This window comes from Rattus norvegicus, chromosome 9, assembly GCF_036323735.1.
Source record: "Rattus norvegicus strain BN/NHsdMcwi chromosome 9, GRCr8, whole genome shotgun sequence".
NCBI classification, from domain to species: Eukaryota; Metazoa; Chordata; class Mammalia; order Rodentia; family Muridae; genus Rattus; species Rattus norvegicus.
The window spans coordinates 112,872,817-112,900,353 of record NC_086027.1 but is presented as its reverse complement, the minus strand read 5'-3'; the positions used below and the strand labels follow the sequence as shown (position 1 = coordinate 112,900,353).

At 47.1% G+C, this 27,537-nt stretch overlaps 1 protein-coding gene across 13 annotated transcripts in view; it reads right to left on the bottom strand.

The window, feature by feature from the left end:
- Positions 1-2,863: 2,863 nt before the first annotated feature.
- The window catches only part of Ppp4r1 (protein phosphatase 4, regulatory subunit 1), a 60,541-nt gene continuing 35,867 nt past the window's right edge, over positions 2,864-27,537 (bottom strand). For 10 of the 13 annotated variants that reach the window (XM_039082982.2, XM_039082984.2, XM_039082980.2 and 7 more), the window contains 10 exon segments: positions 21,208-21,740; positions 14,338-14,516; positions 12,854-12,955; positions 11,033-11,218; positions 8,936-9,097; positions 8,245-8,345; positions 6,698-6,818; positions 6,478-6,612; positions 5,691-5,832; positions 2,864-3,848 (listed from right to left, as the gene is read on the bottom strand). In XM_039082982.2, the coding sequence (XP_038938910.1) occupies positions 3,685-3,848; positions 5,691-5,832; positions 6,478-6,612; positions 6,698-6,818; positions 8,245-8,345; positions 8,936-9,097; positions 11,033-11,218; positions 12,854-12,955; positions 14,338-14,516; positions 21,208-21,740 (1,825 nt within the window). In that variant the 3' untranslated portion in view covers positions 2,864-3,684. 13 annotated transcript variants of the gene reach the window in all.

Sequence of the window (27,537 nt, the reverse complement as noted above, 5' to 3'; positions counted from 1 at the left end):
AAAAAACTAAGCTTGTCACTAGGGAGCCTGAGTCCTGCAGCAGAGCTCAGGTGTGCTCTAACACCCACCCACTGTTTCCACCAGTGTATCCAAAAAGTATCGATTTACAACTTTGTCTCATTACTAGAAAGACCTCACCGTACTTGTGTTTTGTATATGGTGTTTGTGGCGAGCTAAGTCTGTTCTATCTGGCTCCAAAATAACCTCTTTTACTCCTTTTTGGGGTGAGAGGCTTAAAGCATTTTACAGGCGTTTGCCCACTCAGCAGCCTATAGGCTTCCAAGGTTGGCTACACAGAATTGCGTAGCAACGAGGTATTTATGACTATTTGGTACCGTTCACAAACCATTCTGTATTTGTTTTACATCATGGAGATTACTCCAAGTGCCAAGTGGTCTGCTGTTGCTTTCACCCGAGTCCGAGCTCATAGGTCTTATGGTCGACTCTGCAGCTCTTTTGTCTCCCTGCATTCTGGAAGCTCGGGTTTGTTTCTGAACATTCTCGCCATGTCACTGACATTAAAAGGTGACAGTGACGTGCTGGTTACTTTTGGTCAGCTTGGCACAAATGAGTTGCTAGGAGAAAAGTAGCCTACATTGAGGAATTGCCTCCATCAGAGTTGCTTCTGGGACATTTTCTTGATCCGTGATTGGTGTCGAGGGTGTCACCCCTAGGCAGATGGTCCTGAACTGTACAAGGAAGTAGGCTGAATAAGCCATGGGGAACGGTCTAGTAAGGCGTGTCCCTGCACAGTTCCTGTACGTTCCTGCCCTGACCTCCCTCAGTGATGGACTGGGATGATGACACGGAATCCCTGTCAGCCATCTCTTTGCTGTGCTCGGTTTTGACAAGTGGACAAAATACTAACTTTGTCTAGGAAGGGGGATGTCAGTTAAGGGCCAGTCTCCATCAGAGTGGATTTCCTTCTGGATGCCCAGTGTGGGCTTTAGTGTAAAGAATAAACAAGCAGAGCCAATAAGCGTGTTCCTCCCTGCGAGGCTTGGCCCTGGCTTCCCTCCAGAAGGAACTGTAAGCTGTCAGCAGGAACAAACCCTTTCCTTTCCGGGTGGCCTTTGATCATGGTGTTTATCACAGCAGTGGGAAGCAAACTAGGATGGAGGCTTCTACAGTGGAGCCCTGCGGGACAGACAGACATGCCTGTGTTGTTTTGGGGAGTTACAGATGCATTAGGAAGTCTGGTCTGGAAAAGCTGTTGCGGCTCAGAGCTCAGTGAGCTATTCTGTGGGAACATGGAAGGGGCCTGACTTGTGAAGTTGGAGAGCCCTTGAGGATTACGGTTGTTTGTGGGACATTTTGATAAGGAATCTTGTTCAGCTAGGGCTGAAAAATGAGCTGTGATTAACAAGAGTGCGTGAAACCTTTGGCTTTACTGGGGACAACTGACTGAAAGCCAGCTGTAACTAGTGAGACCAGCATCACTGAGTCATCCCTGGGAAGCTATTTGCTCAGGGTCAGCACACACAAGGTGTTTCCCAGGGCAGAAGAACTAGATCTCAAGTTTGGTAGCTCTTCATGTGGTCCTGCCTTTGAAAGGTGTGAGAGGGTAAGTCACAGGGGCTGCAGAAGCCTGGAACCACCGACCTGGATTGAGCTCCTGCAGGGGTCAGGGGGCCACTTGTGAAGGTGCAGGGTATCCCATTGTTGTGGAAGTCCCAGGATTTGAAGGGGTTGTGGGGAGAAGCTTAGCAAAGGTCAGAGTCCCTGGCTGACTTCCTTTGATGGTGGACTGTTGATTAGGAAGTAGAAGCCAAAAGTTTCCTTCCCAAGTTGTTTTTGGTCAAGGTGTCTGTCACAGCAATGAGGATGTTTTTTCTTGTTTTGAATCCACTAGTAATTAGTAAGACCAGGAAGGCTTTTGCGTGCACTATGTTAAAAGTTGCGGAACAATGCAGGTGCCTGCCGGTCTTCACGGACTCTGCTGAGATCTAAACAGTGGGGCCCAGAGGGATGCCCACTAGGATATCAACCAGGAAGCTGCACATTTACAAGTCGAGGTGTTCTAACACTGTAGAATAAAGTCCTGTACCTAAAAGACAGTTTCATTCCTGTCTTAACAGCTGCAGCTCTTAACATCGTGTATAGAACTCAAGTTCTGAGGGCAAAAATGGAATACTTTGGTAGAGTGTGACCTTCTGGAGTTAGAGTAAAGGAAGTCGAGGCTACCCTCTTCCCCTAAATGCAGCTCTGCTGTTCCCTTCCCGAGTCTTTGTGAGGCTCAGCCCTAGGCCCTGATTATAACTGCCCTGGCCCACCCACTCCCCATACAGTGTGTTATGGGATTTTATCCATTTCAACTCCTCTGACAGTGGAATTCCCCACACTGACATTTTTATTGCACAAGCTTATCTGTGGAATTTTACATGGGAAGCAACCTGCGTCTTCCAATGGCCACACCAAGTTATTTTAACACTTTAATTCTGAACTCTTGAGTTCCCAGTAGAGTGAGCCAGCCGGTACTCACAGAGTACCCGAGGGGCTTCTGGGACACAGAGTCAAGTGGGATCTGCATGGGCAGCATGTGGAGCTTCCCTAGAGGCCCTCGCAGCCGCACCCCAACCCTGCAGGAGACAGGGAGGGGCTTTTTCCTAGCTCCTGACTTACAGATGTGGAAACCAAGGCTCGAAAGTGCTTGTCTGTCCTTCCGGAGCTTCAGGACAAGGATGCTGGTGTCCTGATCTTCAGCCTGCTGCTGTCTGCCAAGAGTCGGGCTGACAGGTGAACACTGAGCTGGTTAAAGACAAGACTTTAACTTTCCCCACCTTATGCTAAGTCATACAGGTCACACATTGAATTTATTTGTAGACATTTAGAAAACAAAGTGGGTGGTGTCTCTCTGTGTAAATCCTATTAATAAATTTTATTTGGAATTTGTACCACAACAGTTCTAACAGCATGATTAAGGCTGCATGCCCCAGCGTGGCCACAGGGGTGTGCAGCATGGGAAGGAAAGTCGCACCTCAGAGCTGACCATGATCAAGTTAAGAACACCTGACACAATATCTGCTGAGAAGTCCCCTTCACGTCATGACCAGCATGAAAAGAGTCGGGAGAGAGTCTGCAAACATTCTGTAAATGTGTACAGCAATGTGCTGCATTAGGAGTCAAAATCAGATTCTACTTAGTGTTAACATCAAGCCCTTAGGAGAGGAAAAACTCCTGTCATTTATACACGCCAAGAACTATTCACACTTAGGGCTGGGCAGGGCAGCCCAGGAGCCGAGCAGACTCGCACCTGGGACAAGTGCTTGGGCTAATACCCAGGCCTCCCTGTCCGGTGCGTGTCCACCTTCCGGCGGTAAGAATGCCATTTACCAGCGTTAAATAAAACCAGGAGAAAGCAGCGCAGGTCTCTGGGAACCTCCTCCTTCCCGAAGGGAAAATGCTCTGCCAATTCAAGTCATTCAGTCAGGAAGAGGAAGTAATGAGTTAAGGCTTTGGTGACAATTATAATCCTCTGAGAGTTTACTTTCCCTAAGTCAAGATAAGATAATAGTGTTTACTGTACTTTCTCTTGACTCTTAAAACCACTGGTATGGGAGTAGGCAACTTGCACCTGCGAATGAGCTGGCAGGAGGGAGGCCCCACCACCACAGCTGTCCCGAGTGGCGCAGGCGGCTGAGGCCAGGCTCTCGCGGATGCAGGAAGGACACCGTGGGTCAGGGGTCAGTAGGTGGAGGAAGCTGTACTCATTGCATCTTCAGAGAGTTTGGTACTGGACGGGTGGATGCTTGCAAAGTACTTGACGTCACTGTCTCGATCCATCTGAAGGGCCATGATTGTCTGCTCCACGGCCTCCTGATGACAGCTGGCAGAGGCTAAGAAGTATTCTGGAAAGGAGTGCAGTGCAAGCATTAGTATTGCGCTTTGGAGTTTAGTCAAGTACAGTGGTATAGAGAGCTGACTGCCTACCAAATACACTTCTCTGAGAGAGTGAGGCTAGCATGTACCTCAGCAGGCGGTAAGCTCTCACTGAAGGACGTATTGTTCTGGTGATAGACAAACCTTTCAGTGGTGAATAAACTAGTGAGAACTGCAGTTAAACAACACAGACCCTTTGGGGGGGGGCATTTTGCTGTTCTTTTGAAAATGTGTATGGGGTCAGGGAAGAGCTGGGCAGTGGGGGTGGGCACCTTTAACCCCAGCACTCAGCAGGCAGAGGCTGGTGGCTCTCAGGGTTCTGGGTTAGAGGCTAGCCTGCTCTACAGAGCTAAGGCTACACAGAGAAACCCTGTCTCAAAAAACAAGACAAAAAAGTAAAAATATTCAAATAGCAAGGGAAAAAGCAGTGTTGGGTTATCCCTGTCCTATGGTTCACTCTAGGTTTCTTCCACACCTCGCTCGTGAATTCACACTCAACCCTACGTGGCATTTGGAGAAGGCAGTCACAGTACCAAAAACAACAAAACACTACTGGGTGCCTGGCTTCTGCTTAATGAATGAAGGGAAAAGATGAGCCTCCTCGACCTCAGCCTCAATGCCCGAGTCAGGTGCAGGCTGCAGGGAGCATCTTTACGATGGGCGTGCAAGCCTTGGTAAAGTGTGGAGGTCAGAGGATGGATACCTTTTGGCACTTGGAACTCTCCTTTCATCCTGAGGGTAATGGGACTGAACTCCAGTCTTCAGGCTTAGTCTCTCAACCTGCTGAGTAGCTTGGCTGCCTCCCATTATTTAAATTTATGAAAATGTTGTATTTGTATGGATGTATTATGTGTGCATGGAGGCCAGAATCAGCACTCAAATGTTTTCCCTTGACTGCATTCCACACTGTACTGGCTGGCTCTGGGTGTCAACCTGACACAAGTTAGAGCCAGAGAGGAAGGAAGGAAGGAACCTCCCTTGAGGAAATGCCTCCAGCTATAAGGCATTTTCTCAATTAGTGATCAAGGGGGAGAGAGCCCAGCCCCTTGTGGATGGTGCCATCCCTGGGCTGGTGGGCCTGGGTTCTGTAAGAGAGCAAGCTGAGCAAGCCAGGGGAAGCAAGCCAGTGAGTAACATCCCTCCATGGCCTCTGCAGGTTCCTGCTCTGTGTGAGTTCCTGTCCTGACTTCCTTTGGTGATGAACAGCAATGTGGAAGTGTAAGCTCAATAAACCCTTTCCTCCCCAACTTGCTTCTTGGTCATGGTGTCATTGGTCAAACAACAGAAACCTTAAGACTGTCAAGACACCCCTTACTTTTTGAGATGGCTTTCGAACTGAACTTTAAGCTCGTCAGTTTGGCTAACCTGAATGGCCGCTCAGTTCCAGAGATCTGCCCAACTCTGCCTTCCAACACAGGCAGATGCGCACTACCACATCCCACATGTTTACATAGGTTCTGGGGATCAAATACAAATCCTCATGCCTGCAGAGCAAACACTTTACAGCCTGAACTATCTCCTCCAAACACCACATCACCAAAATTATAAGAAAAATACCATGTCTAGGATAGAAGATTTCCAGCCAAACACCAGTTTCTTCATTAAAATACCCTTTCCACCACAACCCCCACCTCTGTTTTTCAAGACAGGGTCTCTCTGTACTAGAGACTCACTCTGTAGACCAGGCTAGCCTCCAACTCACAAAGACCCACCTGCTCTGCCTTCCGAGTGCTGGGACTGAAGGCTGTGCCAGGCTGGCCTGGCCACTGTGGCCTCCTTCCTGTTTACACATCCTGTCAGCCACCACCCACCTTTCTCTAGTAGAGTCTGTCGAAGGGTTTTTGCAAGCAGCACTCTAACGTTGGGAACCCTGTCATTTGCCAAGGTCAGCAAATGTGGCATCAGGTGCACAGCAAACTGGTCCATGGGGAGGCAGTCGTCCTCAATGACAGTCTGGTGGGAAACAAGTGCGTCAGCTGTCAGGCCAGAGCCTAACCACCACACAGAAGCTGGGACCCTGAGGAATCACCTAAGTGACATGGAATTTGGTGTTCACACGGGACCTCCAGGTGCATGGGAACTCAAACAATACATTTTATGATGTTCCATCAGTAAATTGGTTTTGTTTCTACTAGAAATGGTGGCTGCCCTTGGTGGTGTTTTGTAAAAGCAGTTGGAAGCTTTTCTTTTATCTTGGAGCCTTAGAGTTACCACCAGGTAAATTTCAACTGCTTTTCCCACTCCATTTAGGTCATTTAGGCCAGCTGGGGCTGGCTTTGAACTCAGGATCCTCTGTCCACTTCTCAAGTGCTGAGATTACAGGGCCTCTACCCTGAGTGGCTTCAGTTAGGTCTCAAGTCCCCGCAGAGATCCAGGCAGCCAGTGCACAGCTTTATTTCAGACCTGTGTTCTGGTGGGCACTGTGATGTGAGTGGGGTGTTGTGGCTCATGTGGCTGTGTGCAGTGGCACTGGGAGTGCCGGCCTGAGGACGTGTGACTGGAGAAGCGGGCAGCCTCATGAAAGACAGCAGAGTAAGTTCAGTTCCTGGGGTCACAGGAAAGGCTCGCTGCAGAGGCAGCGCTGGAGAAGCGTCCTACCTGGCACACGAAGACGAAGGCCTGCCGGCCCGACCACTTTGGACACCTGCCGAAGTTCTCCACCAGCTCATTGATGAGCTCGACTCCGAACGTTGGCGGCGTCGCCATGTGTAGCTTCTTCACCATCTCACTGACCTAGAAGGAAGCATAGGGAGGCTGCTGTCGTCTGTCCTGAGTGCACACACACAGACGGGAAGGCTAACAACAAGCACGAACATACCAACTTGTAGGAAATCCAACGGACTGAAGAAACTTTGTCTGCACACAGATTCAGAGCAATGGGACGTAAGTAATCATAAACATCTCTGGGACTATATAATTCTAGAAGTAAAATCAGCTGTCTACAAAGATACAAACAACAAAAATAGCATTCAACCAAGGTTTTAAAAATGAGACATCAGGTTAATCATGTAGATACTTTGTAACAAGTCACCAAGTTCTTTTAACCAAGCAGACTTTGGTGCTGGGCGGCAACCTCTAGGCTGGAACAGGCAGGAGACCTCCATACCTGTGAGGTCAAGGCTACTTCCCCAAGGAACACTGTGTTGGGAGGGCTCGGGGTGTGGACTTGGTTTGTCCCCAGAGGTCCATGTGATAGAAACTTGTGTCCAGCAGCCGTACTGAGAAGTGGGGCCCCACAATCCTCAGCGGCATGGTGTGGTGCATGTGCATGTGTGCACTGAAATGTCGTGAGCACAGCCGCTCTGACCTGTTTCCTTCTCTTCGGTGTCGGGACAGTAGCAGTACCAGAGTATTTCCTCTCCAGCCACCAGCATCAGGGGCTAAGTAAGCTATTGCCGTTTCTCACATTACCCAGAGCCAGCAAAAGAAACTGAGAGCATTCGGGAATGCAAACAGCTCAGTGCTTCCTGGTCTGCCCACTGAAGTCGTGCACGAGCCCCTCCACTGGCTCAGCAGGCCAGGGTGAGACGCCAGTGAGAGGCACAGTGGCAGCTGCAACAGCAGCCGGACCTGCCAGGCCCTCAGTGCTCAAGACTCTGCAGGGAGTTTGCTATGGCTACAGGACTAGCTGCTTCCTCCTGACATTGAATCCCAGAGAGGCATGCCCCTGGGGACACACTTTGTCACCTTCAGGATAGTGTGTGCAAGAAGTACTTTTTGAAATGCGATTAAAACCCGGCTGAAGCTGCAGTCAGCAACCAGACAGCTCCAGTCCCGAGGTGACACCCCTTTTCCTGTAGCTCCAGTCCCAAGGGTGACACCCCTTTTCCTGTAGCTCCAGTCCCGTGGGTGACACCCCTTCTCACATGCCTACAGGCACCAGTGGTACACAGATAACACCCACAAAGGTTAAAAGTAGAGATTGAGGCAAGTCAACACCCCCTACTGCTAGGGAGAGGAGGCAGGCCTGAATATGCAAAAGGCACCATAGCAGGATGTCAGTGGGAGGGACAACCTCAGAGAAAGCCTGGGAGCCAAAGACCTGCGAAGGACTAAGGCAGAGCCGGAGGGGAGACTCCACAGTCCAGATGCACACGCCACTCCTGGGCACAGGGACAGCTGGGAGCTGAGGATGGCACAGAACACGAGAAAAAGGCCAACCTACAGCCCAGCCTACCCTCAGCAAAGGCACCCTGTCAATGGGTGCAAGTAGACGGACGCATCACTACCCAACTCCGCAGAAGCCAGGGCAGCAAAGCGGGTATGACGAGAGAGGATGAAGCCACAGAATGTGAGGGACATGAAGCCAGGAGGAAACATAAAAAGGTAGAGATGAGACAGTGCCAATACGCTGTCGGGACTTACTCTGCCAGTTCAGCTCGAAACCGCCAATTTCTACTGTTGTCTGTCACCAAAAACTCCTGGAGTTGATAAAGGTACTCTCTTCTTTTATCAATATGAAGAAGCTGAAGTAACAAAACAAAAATGCTTTTATTAGACTGGAAAATGTAATTATCCTGAAGATATGTGGCAGCTATAGTTTGAGTATCTGTGTGCACACACACACACACACACACACACGTAGAGGCCAGGAGAACATGGTGAGTTTGCAGTGGTTTGTCCCTGAGACACGGTCTTTCACTGACCCCGCCTTTTAGGCTAGCTGGCCAGTTAATTACCTCTGCCATCCACCCATCTTTAGTGCCCGCACTGGGGTTAAAGGCACACACAGGTTCTTGGAACGTGAGCTCAGTCGTTGCTCCTTGTTTGGAATGAGAGCGTGGGCTGAGTGAGAGCCTGCTGAGCTTGGGTGCTAAGGAGCGAGCACGGTGGCTCTTGCTGAGGGCGATTACTGCAGGAGTCCACCCTGCCTCTTCTGACCCCCATCCGTGCTGCACAGACACCCACTCAGGACACACGCACACGCGCACGCACAGCCTATGTGGTGACAGAGTAAGCACAGGAAACCCACAGAACTCAAAGCTCTGCCTTCCCAGTCTCTCACTAAGGACCCTGTGGAATGGCTGAACTCAGGAACTCAGGATTGAGACGTTACCTTCAGAAAGTCATGCAAGTGTTTGAGAACACCTATCCTGACTTCGTCAAGATCTTTTAAAAACCCATTAAAAATCGGAACCAGGTCTGCTGCTGTCAGCTGGTCCCCGAGAATCACCGCGAGCTCATGGATGGAGAAGGCCAGAGTTCTTCGAACTTTCCACTGTGGAAATAAAAACCGTGAGAAATCTACACACAAAGTACTCTGTACTTTGAACATTACTAATCTCAGAAAGCTCAACCAGGACGTAAGATGGCTCAGCAGGAGGACGCACTTGTGCACAGGCAGGGTAAGCTGTGCAGGAAGGACCTGACTGAATCCAGGGAATGTTCTCGTACCTGCATCCCCCACAGCCCCCTCATTTGCTAGCATCCGCATGCACAGATACACTTAAAAAATTACATCACGCCATTAATCCTTTGGGAGGCAGAGGCAGCTGGACTTTTGTGAGTTTGAGACCAGCGTGGTCTCACAATATACACAATCCCAGGTTAGCCAGGGCTACAGAGTGGAGACCTCCAAACAAAACATCAGATTTGGGGCTGGGGATTTAGCTCAGTGGTAGAGCGCTTACCTAGGAAGCGCAAGGCCCTGGGTTCGGTCCCCAGCTCCGAAAAAAAGAACAAAAAAAAAAAAAAAAAACAAAAAAAAACCAAAAAACAAAAAACATCAGATTTATGGGCTGGAGAGATGGCTCAGTGGTTAAGAGCACTGACTGCTCTTCCAAAGGTCCTGAGTTCAATTCCCAGCAACCACATGGTGGCTCATAGCCATCTGTAATGGGATCTGATGCCCTCTTCTGGTGTGTCTGAAGACAGCTACAGTGTGTGTGTGTGTGTATGTGTGTGTGTGTGTGTGTGTATATAAATTTAAAAAAAAAAACAACAAAAATCAGATTAGAATGAACAGATAGTAAGTTTAGAATTCTACCATGTGCCGGAAGTTGTGATAAAATTTCAAATCCCCTATGGGGCTACGGTTCCCCTTTCCCTTATGAAGGAAACCATGTTTGGGAATCACTATTAACTTGTGTAGTTCTCTGAACACAACGACTCCTGAACTGCTGCCGTGCCACCCCCCACAGCACTTCCCTTCAGAGTCTTGTACTGTGCTCTCTTGGAGAAAACCCAAAACTTAATTGTGTGGAAGTAATAATTTAAGAAACACAAAAAATAGAGAGACCCCTGTGTGTGTGGCGCACAGGCAACGGCAAACCTGACCATGTAACCCATCTGAGAGAGACAAAGGCAGACGTGGCCTGGAGGAGGGAGCACAAGACAAGGCAGGTAAGGCCCTGGAGTACCTTTGAGAGCCTGAGAACTGCTGACCGGAGATTGAACCCTCGAGATGGAACTGGGCCCTGGGCTTCCTTCCCTGCCCATAGCCACAGTTAGCAGTTAGGAAGCTGGAAGGGCCTTTTCCATAGGAGGCTAACTCAACAGCCCTTGTGTCCTGAACAGTAGTGAGTACCTCGTTTAACCGTCCCAACAACTGCTCTCTCCTTTTTTTTTTTTTTTTTTTTTTTTGGTTCTTTTTTTCGGAGCTGGGGACCGAACCCAGGGCCTTGCGCTTCCTAGGTAAGCGCTCTACCACGGAGCTAAATCCCCAACCCCAACTGCTCTCTTAATAACAAGTTAATAACTAAAGAACACAGCTTTTATTATTGGCTTTTTGTTTGGGTTTATTTCTTGGGATGGGTAGTGGGAAGAGGGTCAAACTTTGGCAACAAAAATCAGAGTGAACAGGGGTGATGAAGTCAAAGCCTAGACATGGACAGAGAAGCCGGGTGTCCACACAGCCCTCCAATGCTTTACTCTGCACTTTGAGGGGTGTGTGCGTTTCTAAGCTCTGGGCACCCAGGCGCCTACAGTTCTGTTAAGGTGTGAGTTACAGCAGAACTCTTAGGGAGGGGCCATCTTTCAGTCTCCAGCATCACCTATGAGAAACCTGGACAACACGTGTCTACCACAAGAAGTGCTTTCTGGTACTAAGTCGTCAGAGCTCTCTGTAAGGCCAAGCACTTGCTGGGACACAGAAGTCTTCAGACTGAAAACCATAGCACTGTGCCACCTTCCGGACTCCTCACGGCTCACTCACCTGCATGTCTGACGCTAGGGTCTCGTAAGTCTCTCTCAAGCAGTGCCAGTTCTGTCTGCCAAGGGTCAGAGCCACACCCGGCAGACTGTATGCACAGTGCTTAGCGATCTCGGTGTCGACTGTCTGTGCTCGAGAAGGGTCGGTCATTGACAGGTACTGGTCTAGTAACGCTTGTGGTACGACATCCTAACCAGGAAAGAAAGAATGTAGCACATTTGAACATTTAAACAAGTTCTCAGCAGTTTAGACATAAATGTGACTGATTAATTTTAAAATATATCAATACTAATTCCAAAAATTAAAATATCTAGTGACTGAGAAGGGCTTGCTGGCCAACTCGTTTAGCCAGATTGGTGTACTCCAGGGTCAGCAAAAGACCTTGTCTCAGTAAGTAGGGGGTGGTTGAGAAAGTCATCCAAAACCAACCTTTGGCCTCCACACACTCATGCACACATACATGAATGCACACATGTTAAAAACATACTCTAGGGGTTGGGGATTTAGCTCAGTGGTAGAGCGCTTGCCTAGAAAGCGCAAGGCCCTGGGTTCGGTCCTCAGCGCCGAAAAAAAGAAAAGAGAAAAAAAAATACTCTAAAAAACAATAGATTAAGCAAATGTATATATTTGTGCATACATACACATATATAAATAAAAAGCCTCTTAAAACAGGTCAGAGTTGTTGTTATTAAAAATATATTATGAAGGAGGCTGCGGCAGGTCCCCTTTAGTTTCTGCCCTGACCATCATTACCAACATGCTTTCCAGCAAGGGCATGTCGTATGTGTCCACACCTCCAGCACTCGGGAGGCTGAGGCAGGAGGATCAGTTCTGAAGCCAGCTTGGACTCTATGTTGTACTGGAAGTAACCAAATAAAGAAAACTCAAAGCCACACTCCTTCCTCCGCAAAGTTAAAGCCTACGTCGGAGCCGGGCACGGCCACACTCGGGAGGGGGGGGGGAGGGGGGCGAGCCAGAACTCCATGGGGAGACGCCCTCTCTGAAGACGTAGACCATCAAGTGTACACAGTGTTGGGGTGCACGAGGGAACAAGGGAAGAGGTGCAGCCTTGCTGATGCATCACCGTGTACTTTTGGGAGGGGAGTTTTAGAAGACTGGAGGCTTCTGAGACTGTAAGCTGGGTAAGTGGAGCAGAGTTCACTGCCTTTTCCTTTTGACTATGTTTCAAACCAGTATGCACAATGATTCTACTTTACATAGGAAACACAACACGACATGGCATATCTAACTTCTAATAATGTCCCCAGAGGCAAACAAGACGTGGTGCCAAACTGCTGGGCGGCGGCTGTAGCGGTCAGACTAAGAGGCCCCTGCTTGTTTATTATAGGAAAGCTCACCAAGGTACATTTCCACAGAGGAAATGAACGACAAGGATGAGCCCGAATTCAAACATCTGTGACCAGGTGTAGAGGACTGCTGTGACCCATGAGCAGCCTAGCTCCACAGTGAGTCTGAGGGAAGCCTGGGCTATAAAGTGAGACTGACTAAAGGAGGAAATCAAAACAGTAAGGCCAATAAAATCTCTACAACACTGGGATGCAAACTGAGTATCAACAGATAGAGGGAACTTCAGCAGCACCAGACCATCCATCTCCAAAGGTGAAAAGGGCGCCATCTTCGTGCACAAGCCATAGACACCAGGACATAACAGAATGTGGGGGACGTGTTGGGTTTCTCACACACGTGATGAACTATCTTAATTGTCAAACCAGCGGTTACAAAGGAAGATGACTGAGGTCACAGGCAGGCTTTGGAGGAGGGATCAAGAACTCAGACACCACATCCGCATGTCTGGTCACTTACCTGGACTTTGGGTCTCCTCTCTTCATCCGAGCTGAAGCCACCACCGCCACCGGGGCCTACATCCGCACCTCCATGGATATAGTCAGGAGTGGCCTCCATATTCTGTCAGGAGAAAAACAGACTTTAGGAACTGCCAGCCGGGAGGCCGTCTCCCTTAAGCTCTCGGACTGGTTACTTACCATTCACCACTACCAAGAGACACAGACAGAGAAACTTGTAGGATTATAAGTGTTTATAAACATGCTTAGGCTTCCTAAGAATGTTCCCCTGCTTTCAATCACGCTTGGAGAATAGCTGTTAAATGTGTTAAAACGAGTCTTAGAAAAATTAGTTTATGGGGCTGGCTGGCTGGCCCAATGGTTAAGAGCACTTGCTCTTGCAGAGGGTCTGGGATCAATCAAGAAGCACCCATGTGGGGACTCACAACCCTCCAGACTCTAGTTCTAGGAGATCTGATGCCCTCTTCTGACCTCTGTGGGCACTGCGTGTACATGGTCCACAGACAAACAAGCAGGCAAAACACATTAACTAAATCTAAACAACAAATTTTAAAAAAAGAAAAAAGCCTTAGCTAATTTATAAAGTACCGGGAGGAATCTTCCAGTCAACTGTCTTAGAAGCTAATGGGTGTCATGTAGTTTTTGTATTCCTACTCATGGTCTTTAATATGTGATTTTATAAGAAGCTGCTTTTAACAGCCACACTTCCAGAACACAAACTCACATGAAATCCGCTCTGCAATGTATGTGTATCACAGCACTCAAGTCTCCATACACGGTCAGTACTACACGTTCCCACGGCATCAGACAGCATCCGCAGGAGCAGAACTGCACCGAAGCACTAAGGACGATACCCTTGCCATCCCCACTGCCTGGCCCTCCCCTGAGCTGTCTATCACTACACACTGCATTCTAGTGACGAGTGCCATTCCTTCTCTGTCTGAAAGCAAGAGAGAAGAAATAGGTGCTACATGACTGGCTGGAGGGAAGCGCAGTGGGAAACCAGGGTAGGATCATGTCACAGCTACGTGGATGCAGCAAAGACAATGCTAGGAGCAGTACCCACCCTCACACTTGTCCAGACAATGCCACAGCCCTCCGCAGCATGGCCTCAAGTCCCGGTCTTCTGCTCAGAGTACTGTGTTGCTTGCTGCAGTGAAATGGTCCGTCAGAAACAAAGCACCTCTCCAAAAAGAAAAGGGAAGAGTTAATTATTCTTGATAAAGGGCTTTGTTTCCAGTAAGACTATTTCACTGCAGTGAGCTACATCAACATCCACCCATCTAAACAGTCATATAGACAGGATTGACTTTTTCGAGCATTTAATAAGACACTAAAGTCACAAGGATGGATGAGGTGAGAATCATTATTTTTACTTTATGGAAAATGACTAACAACCGGAACGAGCTGACTGGAGTGCTGGCCACCGCTGTCCCCGTGGAGACGCTGGCACAGCTCTCTTGGTAAACACCACCAGTTTATTACCTCCTCAGCAGCGATGACCAGAGGCTCAGAAGTGTCTTCGCTGATGCTACAGTTTGGAAGCTCGCCGCCGGCACCCACTGCGTCGTCCTGCAGCTCACTCCGCTGCTCTGCACCGCCAGCCTCGTCGTGAGCATCCAGGGTAGAAGCGCGCAGGGCGGCCGACAGCACTTCCACCTGGGCTGTGGGCAAAGGAGACAGTGAACGGAGCACCGCACACCCGCCAAGCCCTTCTCTGCCCACCTCGGTGTCAGAACAAAGTGTGTCTCTGACACTGCCACGAGAAAGCCGGAGACAATTCTACTGTGGCAAATCGTCGGTCCTTCAGGAGACCAACGGAAAACAAATGTGCACGGAGCTGCCTTCGTTGCCCTGTCCAGTTGCCGGAGGCCCCTCAGGTCATACAGGCATCTACAGGAAGTGGCGCTAAGCTATCCTAGCAGAAAGGCACTTCTGCACACCTGCCAACACGAAGCAATGGCGGCTGTTGGCAGAGTCTTCTTGGTGTAACATTTAAACATCTCTATTCCACCCCAGTTCACCATCCCTTTTTCATACTGAAATTATTACAGTTTGTTCCAGACAATTGGGATCCCAAGAATACTTTCTTGTTTGCCCAAACCCAAAACAACTTACCAGGCAGTAGTTACTAACACTGCCTTCCTTATACAGAAAATTAAAACTAAGAGGAATTCTCTACCCCACCCAATAAATGATAAATTTAGAAAAATATATATTTGGGGGAAGGGGTCAAAGCTAACATTCTCCTTGAAGTAACATTCCCCTTGCACATATAAAATTTGACATTTAAAATTTAGATCTAGCCAACATCAAACTAAGTGGAGAGAAACTTGAAGTAATCCCACTAAAATCAGGGACTAGACAAGACTGCCTACTCTCTCCCTACCTATTCAATACAGAGCTCGAAGTCCTAGCCAGAGCAATCAGACAACAAAAGCTCAAAGGGATACAAATTGAAAAGGAAGAAGTCAAAATATCACTATTTGCAGGTGATATGATAATATACTCATTTAAATGACCCCAAAAATTCCACCCGAGAACTCCTAAACCTGATAAACAACTTCAGCAAAGTGATTGGGTACAAAATTAACTCAAACAAATCAGTAGCCTTCCTCTACCAAAGGACAAACAGGCTGAGAAAGAAATTAGGGAAATGACACCCTTCACAACAGTCACAAATAACATAAAATACCTTGGTGTGACTCTAACCAAGCAAGTGAAAGATCTGTATGACAAGAACTTCAAGTCTCTGAGGAAAGAAACTGAAGATCTCAGAAGATGGAAAGATCTCCCATGCTCACGGATTGGCAGGATTAATATAGTAAAACTGGCCATTTTGCCAAAAGCAATCTACAGATTCAATGCAATCCCCATCAAAATTCTTCATAGACTTAGAAAGAGCAATTTGCAAATTCATTTGGAATAACAAAAAACCCAGGATAGCGAAAACTATCCTCAACAATACAAGAACTTCTGGGGAAATCACCATCCCTGACCTCAAGCAGTGTTACAGAGCAATAGTGATAAAAACTGTATGGTATTGGTACAGAGACAGGCAGATACACCAGTGGAACAGAACTGAAGACCCAGAAATGAACCCACATACCTATGGTCACTTGATTTTTGACAAAGGAGCCAAAACCATCCAATGGAAAAAAGACAGCATTTTCAATAAATGGTGCTGGTTCAGCTGGAGGTCAGCATGTAGAAGAATGCAGATCGATCCAGGCTTATCACCCTGTACAAAGCTTAAGTCCAAGTGGATCAAGGACCTCCACATCAAACCAGATACACTCAAACTAATAGAAAAAGTGGGGAAGAGCCTCGAACACATGGTCATAGGGGAAATTTTCCTGAACAGAACACCCATGGCTTATGCTCTAAGATCAAGAATTGACAAATGGGATCTCATAAAACTGCAAAGCTTCTGTAAGGCAAAGGACAGTGTTGTTAGGACAAAACAGCAACCAACAGATGGGGAAAAGATCTTTATACCAACCTTCTATGATAGAGGGCTAATATCCAATATATACAAAGAACTTAATAAGTTAGATTCCAGAGAATCAAATAACTCTATTAAAAAATGGGATACTTAGCTAAACAAAGAATTATCAATGGAGGAATACTGAATGGCTGAGAAGCACCTAAAGAAATGTTCAACATCTTTAGTCATAAGGGAAATGCAAATCAAAAAAGCATGAAATTCCACCTCACGCCTTCAGTATGGCTAAGATCAAAAACTCCTGCGACAGTAGATGCTGGAAAGGATGTGGAGAAAGAGGAACATTCCTCCATTGTTGGCAGGATTACAAGCTGGTAATCAGTCTACAGGTTCCTCAGAAAATTGGACATTGAACTGCCTAAGGACCCAGCTATACCACTCCTGGGTATACTCCAACATACAACAAAGACACATGTTCCACTGAGTTCAGAGCAGCCTTATTTATAATAGCCAGAAGCTGGAAAGAACCCAGATGCCCTTCAACAGAGGAATGGATACAGAAAAGTTGGTACATCTACACAATGGAATATTACTCAGCTATCAAAAACAATGACCTCATGAAATTCATAGGCAAGTGGATGGAACTAGGAAATATCATCCTGAGCGAGGTAACCCAGTCACAAAAGAACACACATGGTATGCACTCACTGATAAGTGGATATTAGCCCAAAAGCTTGGAATACCTAAGAAAAATTCACAGATCATATGATTAAGACCAAAGAGTGGATGCTTCAGTCCTTCTTAGAAGGGCGAACAAAAGTATTCACAGGAGGAAATATGGAGACAAATTATGGAGTAGAGACTGAAGGAAAGGCCATCCAGAGACTGCCCCACTTGAGGATCCATCATACATACAGTCACCAAACCCAGACACTATTGCAGATGCCAAGAAGTGCATGCTGACAGGAGCCTGATAAAGCTGTCTCCTGAGAGGCTCTGCCAGAGCCTGACAAATACAGAGGTGGATGCTCACAGCCAACCACTGGATTGAGAATGGGGTCCCCAAGGGAAGAGTTAGAGAAAGGACTGAAGTAGCTGAAGGGGTTTATAACCCCATAAGAACAACAATATCAACCAACCAAACCCTCCAGAGCTCCCAGGGATTAAACCACTACCCACTGACTATACTTGGAATGACGCATGGCTCCAGCTGCATATGTAGCAGAGGATGGCCTTGTTGGGCACCAAAGGGAGGAGAGAGAGGCCCTTGGTCCTGTGAAGGCTCCATACCCCAGTGTAGAGGAATGTCAGGGTGGGGAGGTGGGAGGGAGTGGGTAGGTGCAGGGGGAACACCCTCATAGAAGCTGGGGGAGGAGGGATGGGATGGGGGTTTCTGGAGGGGAACCGGGAAAGGGGATAAACTGAAATGTAAATCAGACAACTCCTGCGTTTCTCAAGACAATTAATGCACATGTGACAGCATCGGCATCTATAGAATGTCCCGCCTTGGACAGAGAGGCTTCTTTTTGCAGAGGTCAATGCAGACTCTTAACCTTACACTGAATCTATGCTTCCCTCCCCGCACCAAGGCAGGGTTGTTAGAGCAGAGGCTAGAGAAGGGTCTGTGAGATGCTGCATTGAGATGACAGGGATACTTACTATTGACTGCAAACACACAGTAGGGACCCTGCGACCTCCCATCATGGACAGAGGGCACTCATGAGGCCAACCTCTCCTGAGCAGCTCTTAATGGCTGCTGGAGGAGATGGGCGTCATCTTTATGGTATGGCCACTGGGAGGGCTAAGCGGGAAGACAGTGGGAAATTAAAGTAGTAGTAGATAGTAATGAGCGTGCGTGAGAGACAGACAGACAGACAGAGAGACAGAGCGCTAGGGAGGGTGATGAGGCTAAGACAGAGGAGTGCTCCTGGCCCACTCTCAGTCTTGGGACTGTCTTTCTTTCAGGCAGCGGCTGGGGGAGGGGTGGGGGGAAGGGGAGATGGGGCTTCTCTAAATGCATTTAAGCATCTGACCATGGAAATACAAGATTTGTGCACAAGGAACTTCTAGTTCAGTGGGTCATCATTACTAAATACAGCAAATGCTTACTCATGGGACAGTCCAGTGATTTTCATTGTTCTCAGAATTTCAGCTATAAGCTGTAATTATCATGACAATCATTTTAGCTCTCTCTTGGGTCTTTCAAGTTTCTAAAGCAAAAGCAGAAGTCAGCCCAGAGCTGGCTTTACAAAATACAACTTCACAGAACTCCACGTGTGTAAGTGCTGCTTGAGAACAAAGTGAGAGTGTATCTGACAGGCAGGCCCTGCTTCCCGTCCACGCACGTCCAGGCTAGGAGCTGCTGGGCGTGTGCCATGCGTGCGGCTCAGCACGCCATCTCTCACACGGGATCTCTGCCGTCTCTGTGATCTGTTCTGTTGTTCACAGCTGACAGATTTCCCCTTCCTTCCCTACTGTGATCCAATGAAAACAGTTTAATCCATTATTAAAAATCACAGGAAGAAAAAGAACTTCCGTGATCGCAGGAGGGCTGAGACTGAAGTCAGACAGCCAGAACTCCATGTGCGGAGAGGCTGATAGGTTTCCTCTCCCCCAGGGCTTGCTGTAAGACACCATTTACAGCATAGCACAGCACTGGCCTCCAGAGGTCAGACCTCTGCTTCTCAGTCTTGGATCAAGAGTCTGCCTTTTAAGAACAGTTCACTTGCTTTCTGGAGAAGTCAGGGGAGGGACTGCTTCACAATGCACCAGCAGAAAAGAAAGAGCCCCAAGGTACTGAGCACCCTTCCAAAAATGCCAATCATTTTATAACAGTGGAACTCAGCTACTTAACAGAGATTAAACAAAAGTGCCCTTTAATAAAATCTGAAAGTACTGCATGACAAATTTAAATTGTTCTAGGTGTCACGATTATAAACAATTAAATTACAATATTAATAGTGAAATTTCTTAGCTAAATTTTAAGTCAAATAGTATATTAGCCATCTTCAAAAACACATATTATGAAACTTAAAAAGCTTTCATCATTTTATTTATTGAAAAAAGCAGTACATTCAATATTTCTTTTAAAAAAAAGATTTATTTATTTTGTGTATGTAAGTACACTGTAGCTGTCTTCATGCACACCAGAAGAGGGCGCCAGATCCCATTACAGATGGTTGTGAGCCACCATGTGGTTGCTGGGAATTGAACTCAGGATCTCTGCAAGAGCAGTCAGTGCTCTCAACCTCTGAGCCATGTCTCCAACCCCAGTATTTCTATTGTATTCATTGAGTGTCTACTATGCGTTAGAGAACTAGCAGGTACTGTAATGTAATGAGAGTCCCGGAATAGATCCAAAGACTGGCTGGCAAACCTTTTGCATAAAAATTAAGTTTAAGAAAAATAAAATGAGACACTGAAGCTACATGAACTTAATAAAACTTAATGAGATTTAAACAAGAAGCTAAGAAGCTAAGGAAATAAACACATTAAACACTTGACTGTCAGTGCCTCGTTTCTTCTCATCTGGGGCTGAGGCTCCTAACGGGGAGGAGAAGCCAGCGCCCGCTCTGCACAGGAAGCAGAGACAACTGGGAGACAATATAGCACCTTCTCTGTCACCTGTGGAACCTAGACGCGACATTCTGTCTGTCTGTCCAGAGAGAGGTTTTAAATCAAATTGTTAAATTAAAATAATATTAGTGATCAGGGGTGTAATAAAATGTAATGTTTTTCAGGCATAAAATCACAACAGGAAATCTCTAAAAATCCTAGGAGATGACAACAAAGATGGCGTACGGCAGCTAACTTACCACACACATGAGCTTTCGGAGTCAGGTTTGTGCTAAGACTCCTAGCTCTCAGGAGAATGTGGCAGGCAGACTCAGGGCCAGCCTGGGGTACGATCTTATCTTCCCCACAAACATGCCAAAAGGAAGGTTTCTGGTTTAAAAGGATTAGTTAAGATTTTACTTTATTTGCTTAAAAATGAGTATTTCTCAAAATTGAGCAAACTGAAGTTTAGAAATTTTAGTTTTGGGAACAAAAAGGGTTAAAAACAATCCAGAATGTATTATTAGATCTGAAGATTTGTAAAAATTTGCAGATATAAGATTTAAAAGTTTTTTGTTTTGTAGACCTGGCTGGCCTGGAACTTTCTACATAGGTTAGACGTGCTTAGAACTCACTGCGAGGGGTTGGGGATTTAGCTCAGTGGTAGAGCGCTTGCCTAGGAAGCGCAAGGCCCTGGGTTCGGTCCCCAGCTCCGAAAAAAAAGAACCACGAAAAAAAAAAAAAAAAAAAAAGAACTCACTGCGACCTGTCTGTCCTTGCCTCCTAAGCACTGAGGTTCCAGATGAGCACCACTGTGCCTGGTCGTAAAGACATCTGAGCTGGGCCCAGGCTCGGCTCTACCCCATCCCTCAGCTCCAGTGGGCACAAGGAGAGAGCCTGTGACACCTCACTTCCCAGTCTTAAGGAGTTCACACATCTATCTGATGAGGGGCAATGTTTTCATTAGGACGGAACAACCCGTTCAGTTAGTTCAGTTGTTCACAGTGGAGGACATGGGCCATGCATGTGTAATATCCCTTGGCCCCAAAATAAAAATTTGAGAAAGAAATTCTTGTAAAACTACAGCTGTTAAAACATCATACATGTGAAAAACCAGAAATCTATGTCCACCATCACCATAAAGACTACAGTACTTCTTTAAAAATGAGATCCAGAGCACAATGAATAGAGCAGACCTCAGACTTAAAAAGTATAAATGCTAAACACTGAATAACTGCAAAAGTGATTTTTGAGTGAGCACATCTATTTAACCATAAACAGCAGAGAGGACAGACCAGCAATGTTGTAGTAAAGGGCACCTTTAAATCACCTCTAAATGACGCGGTCTTCCATACCTTTAACATCCGGGTCATCCATGTGCGGCTCTAGGTTTTCTATCATTTCTTCTAGTTCCTTCCGGGTAGCCATGGTGATACTGGGAGAACCTGGTACAGGGGCTGCAGGTGCATCTCCTGTTCTCTCTGGGCTGGGCCTCTCCCCAGGGTCCTGTTGGAGCTCTTTATCAAGATCTATCTGGGGTAGAGGAGTCCTCCAGAAATGGAAGGAGTTGAACATTTCCTGATCTAAGGGAGTGGGCTCTGGGGAGCTGGTGCCAACGTCTGGCCGGGACGCAGACTTGCTGTTGTTATCGTGCTTTTTACCACTCTCAGCGTCACTAGCTGCTTCCTGAGGAGACTCTGAGGACAAAGTACAGAGTAAGGAGCTGTCCGCTGGAACACGCATGTCACCTGCAGAGTCCCCAGGCGTCTCGGCAGCACAGCCTTCAAGTGTGCCGTCCAGCCTGGCACTGGAGTGAGGGGCACTGAGGTCTGAAGGTGCGTCCTCTGGCCTGCTCTGCTCTTCTTGTACAACACCATCGTCTCTGATCCTTTCAGGTTTCATTTAGGGGAGAAAAAAAGAAACATGGAAGTATAGACATAGTTACTGGGGAAAGAAGTCAGTGACAAGTGTGACATAGCATTCAGACTAGCTAGGCACTCAGAGTGCAGGTCACTATAGCACCCCACAGGCTAGCACCATACACACGATGCTTTTCCAGCAGGTTTGCAGAGAGGTGAGGCACTCCTGTCAGACTGGTCTAACAGTCAAGCAGTGTTAACAGCTGGGGAGGGTGACACTTAAGAATCCTGGGATGCTGGGACAGAAGACATGGCTCAGCCATTAAGGGCACTGGCTGCTCTTCCCCAAAGACCAGGTTCAAATCCCAGTACCCACATGGCAGCTCACAACTGTCTGTAACTCCAAGATCTGACACTCTCACAGATATATACATAAAGGCAAAACACCAACGCACCTGAGATTAAGATAAATAAATTTAAAAATACCCTGGAATACTGCAATACTACTAACACTAGTAACAGCGGGAAGAAGTCAATTATAATGGATTAGAAGATACATTCAAATTTTAAATTATTTATTCAGGGATTATCTGTATTCTACTCAGCTCCAGTGACACAGTAAAAGCTGAAGAGTCAGAACATTTTGCTTATAAAAGAGTAATAAATCAAAAAAAAAAAAAACCCCAACTCTAGAGGATATTAGAGAAGGTATTAATTCTCTCAGATAATGTATTAAAAGCTACTTAAGTGTAAATATAGGACTATTTTTATCTCTTCCTCAATCTCCAATGCTACTTCAAGAACAGGTTTTTCTAAAAGGACATCATGGCGTAGCTGACAAAGACGGGCTGGGGGAGCATGTACGAGCGCTAACCACTGTCCTCTCAACGCAGCCTTCAATGCTGCTGTTTCTCTCCTGTCTTACACCAGTGGTTACCGGGCACCTACCAGGTGGGACCAGGAATAAAGCAGGTTCAGGATTCGGTGTGTAGGTCTAGGTAAGCTGGCAAACCTAAGGACCGCAATCGATCCCCAGCACCAGTGTAAACCAACCAAGAGGAGCCTACACCTACAGTCCCAGCGCTGGGACACGGAGTAAGAGGACCTCTGGGGCGGGCCGCTCTGCTAGTCTGGGTGAACTGACACGCTCCAGGTTCAGGAGACCCTGTCTCAACAACTAGGGTGGAGGCAACTGAGAAAGAGGACTGAATTGGCCTTCGGCTTTTCTGCACAAACCTCTGACTCGCACACGCATGCGTGCACAGGCATCTGCATGCACACTCCAGCACAGACAAATCGAAATGAGCCCAGGAAACCAAGCTGGGTGGGGGCTGGAGGATCAGTAATGTAAGGGCCTGGTCCTGTGTGGCTACCGTGAGGTTCCAACTGCAGCAGAAAGGCATTCAACTACAGAGCAAACTCAGCAGAGCAGTTAAACAGTCAGGCGCTGGGGCACAGCCTTCAGCCCTGTGCCGACGCCAGAGGCAGGTGACCTCTGAGTTCCAGGTCAGCCTGCCCTACAGAGACTTCAAGGATATAGTGCCAGAGTGACTCAAACACAACTTCACTCCACCCCCAAATGAGGGTGAGTCCAAAATGAGACGTACAGGTGGGACCACAGGCCTTGGAGGAAATGATGTGACTTTCTAGGAAAACCAGGACATGCTTATGAGGCAAACAAAAGAAAAACATCCCAAGAGGCGGCAGGCACACAGGCCAATGCTGAGAAGACAGCAGCAGTCAGAACACAGGCCACCCTCCTGCGGGACAGTGCAAAGTCAGGACACACTTCTGAGTTTATCCTGCCACTATCACATATAATGAAGCAACTCTAAAACCTATCAGACATCTTTCCCAAGACCCTGGTACAAGCAATGCAGAAAACAGGCTGGAGAGAAGCCAGGCTGCGGGAATGGCAAGGTTACCACCAGAGCACAAGACAACTGTCAGCACAAGGGATGCCTCCGTCAGAGACGAAGGTGGTGACACTGTGTGTGTCCATGCACTTCATGCAGAGCCTGGTGCACACCCAGAGTCTGGCTAGGGGGACTGAATAGATGCCCACAGCACTAACTAGCGGCTAACAACACAAGAGCCATCTCCACAAGTTAACAAGTTCAGGTCTGGCCACATGGATTAGCATCTGTTGAATTCCAGGCAGTGCTGTCTCTGAGCTACCGACAGACTCACAAGTACACAGCAATGGCTGAGCAGGGTAGGAGGCAAGAAAAACTAGTGCTGAAGGCAGGTTAGACAGAAGCAGCCAGATGGACTGACAAACAGAAAGAATGACAAGGTCAAAGAATCGAGCCCCTGTGGACAATCCTGCAACTTGAGTTAAACAGAACATAAAAGGACAAATGTATGGAAATGTATAACTAGAATATGGTAAACAACAAAACAAAACAAAAAAACCAAGCTCTCTCACACAAAGCAGTGAGTGCCTTTAAGTACACAGTTTACTTGAAAAGAAATACAAAGTATCTGAGAGATTTTTAAAAAGTGTCTAAAACCTCTCAGCTTCAGAATAAAATATCAAGCTGGAAGTTTAAGAGAAGTGTCAAAAATAAGGGCTGCAGCATTCCTGTATGGCATCGGCCTGCTATGTTGTGTGTTTTCGGGGGAGGGGAGGTGCCTGTCACCTGGGGACGGAGCCAGGTCCCCAGGATCTGAAATCACAGTCGTGAGCCACCATATGGGTGCTGGCAATTGACCCCAGGTCCTCCGGAGCAGCAGCCAGTGCACCGACTGACTCTCGATCCTGCACAGGTTTTCACGAAAGCACTGAGCACCATTAGGTAATACTGTTTTCAGAAGCATTTCTAAAAACATGTGCTTTTTAAAATTTAGACTGGGGGTTGGGGATTTAGCTCAGTGGTAGAGCGCTTACCTAGGAAGCGCAAGGCCCTGGGTTCGGTCCCCAGCTCCGAAAAAAAGAACCAAAAAAAAAAAAAAAATTTAGACTGCAAACTGAAATTTTACATGCACATGTCATCTGAAAACATGGCATATGGCAAAAGCATTCGATACCTGGTGCTTCCCTTCCACAACTATAGACACATCAGATGCACACATGGCATCAGTGTGCCGGGTGTGAGGGACTGAGCAGCACAAGGAGCCACCTTAGGGGAAGCTCCTGCCTTGCTCCTGCCTCACTGAACCGAGGCACTCACTCTTCCAACAGCTCGGGGCCAGTGCTCCAGTAGGAAGTGTTCCTCCCCAGTGTGTATGGTGCAGACATTTCTGAGCACAGAATAACTGCCTGGTGTCAGTAACTGGGTGACAGCTGGGCACCGATTTTACATTTGAAAAATACAAAGTTAATATCTGAGAAAAAATGTCTGAAACTTCTCAAAAGGTCAGGGGAAAATCCACATAAGGAAGCAAACAAGGCACAGCAGTCCTAGAAGGTGTGGGTGAGGGGGACGTGGGATTCTTTATCTTCCAGCATCGCTCTACATAAAAATTTAAAATTACAGTAACAGTATTCTAGAGGGGCAAGGTGAAACCTTAGGCTTTCTTTATCATCAGACAAATTTAAGGTGCCTACACTTATGGCACACACAAAAGTCTAAGTAGCAGTCAGGTCAAAAATACTCCAAGGCCTGGGTGGGTCATCGGCTCACCTGCCTGCTAATTTTAGCATTGGCCCCAGGCCGTCCAACAGAGCAAAAGTAAATCAATTAGTCTGCTGAAAGTTACAGCACGTAAGTTTCTTTTTTAATGATTTATTTCATGTACATTGGTGCTTTGGCTATATGTGTATGACAACTATGACTACGCAAAGTATAAGTCCCCTAAATTCCATGTTGTCCTGGAGCTGCTTGAGTCACGAGAAGCCCATGTAGCCTGCTGCACAGGGCATCTCAATGAAAGTACAGGACAAACTGTGGTTTAGAACACAGGGAGTCTAGGAGTCTGCTGCTGGATGGAAGAATTCTAGTCACATCTAAAACATGTGCATATAAGACCCAAAGAGGTAGCTTACACATAATCCCCATACAGGCAGGCAGGAGCAAGGAGATCAGGAGTTCTAGACCAGCCTTTGCTTCATGGGATCCGGTCTCAGCCTCTGATTCCCATAGAAATTAATCTATGGGAGATTAATTAATTGGAGAATGCCCTCAAGATTCCCATAACAGACACCACGGGGCCGGGCAAACCTGGTATAATTACTTCAAGGACAAAATGACTCACAAAACATCTGGTTAAAGGTAATGAAGCCAAAACAAAACACACACCAGGACACAACTTCTAAGCTAAATTCATAATTATACTTTGAAGTAATTAAATGAGGCTTTAACATTAGTGAAATATTTCCAAATTGTTGATGCAATAACAATTATTTTATTGTTCAGATATTTAGGGTTTTTAAAGATCAAACCTATAAATTCTTAGAATAATTCAGTCAAGATTTTTATTTATGGGGGTTATTAATTAAGGGGAAAACATTCAGTGCCGCAGCACTTGGGAGCCAGACAAAGTCAGATCTTTGTACGTCCAGGACAGCCAGCGCTACTAGAGTCCCTGCCTCAAATATTCAGAGGAAGGAAAAACAACGCAAGTTGTGAGGAAGGCAGGGGAAGGCCACTAGAAAGAAAGGGTGTGTGTGTGTGTGTGTGTGTGTGTGTGTGTGTGTGTGTGTGTGTGTGAGGAAAAACAACGCAAGTTGTGAGGAAGGCAGGGGAAGGCCACTAGAAAGAAAGGGTGTGTGTGTGTGTGTGTGTGTGTGTGTGTGTGTGTGTGTGTGTGTGTGTGTGTCCCCTACTGCATAAAGGTATGACATTTCCAAAGAATACTAACCTAAAACACATGCCCGCTGGGCCAGGCCCTGAGCATAAATATGGCACAAAGATAAAGGGCAGACGGTTGAACTGAAGGCTTGCACTCTAAGCAAAGCTATCATTGCAAAAGACATGGTTTGAAACAAGTGCTGGACAGATCCAAAGCTACTCTGTTAGGCTCTGACCCTGGGAGGGTGGGTATGGAGACAGTGGACACCCACAGGCATTTTGTTAGCAGACAATACACAGGACCCGAACCTTCCCAACAGAGGGCTAAAGAGGCAGGCTGAGCCCAAGGACAAAGCACATGCAGAACAGCAGCAGCCAGGGAGCAGTGTCCGCTCTCAGCAAACACAGGAGCATCCACTCTGCATTACTGCTTTTGCTGTGGTGGGAAATCAAATGCAGGGCGAGTGTCTACCGAGCTAGAGTCCCGAGCTCCCTGTTCTATACATGACTTATGAAGCAAATCCCAATGCTTTACACTGACTGTAAATAACTTCTGTCAGCATCTCCACACTAGCACTCATAGCCTGATAGATCTGATAAAACCAGATGTCTGTAATCAATAAATCCTTCTAGGACTATTTAGTAACAGCAAACGTTTCAGAACAGATGAAACTCTACACAGGAAATCAGCAGCAGTGGAAACCTAGCAGCAGAACCTTCCTCAAGGGGCCGAGTTCAATGCTCACGCTGAGGACATGAGCTTGGTCCTTGGGAAGCCACACTGGGTGCCTTGCATCAGCCTGTGACCTCACTGCAGCAGACCTTGTCTCTTTTAGCTTCTGTGGGCACTAGCAGATATCACATGTGATGCACTCACATGCACATACAAAAAATGCATGCATACCCACACTTACATGTCTCACACCCACACAACATACCATTACAATACAAAACAAAAACATGCCTAAGTGTCTGACATCAACAAGTATGAAGTCTAGGGAACGGAGAAAGCCCTGACAACAGACACCAAATTGTAGGTTCATGCTGGGTTCTACACTAGCTGGAAAGGCCAGAGCTGTTTAAGGCAAGGTGG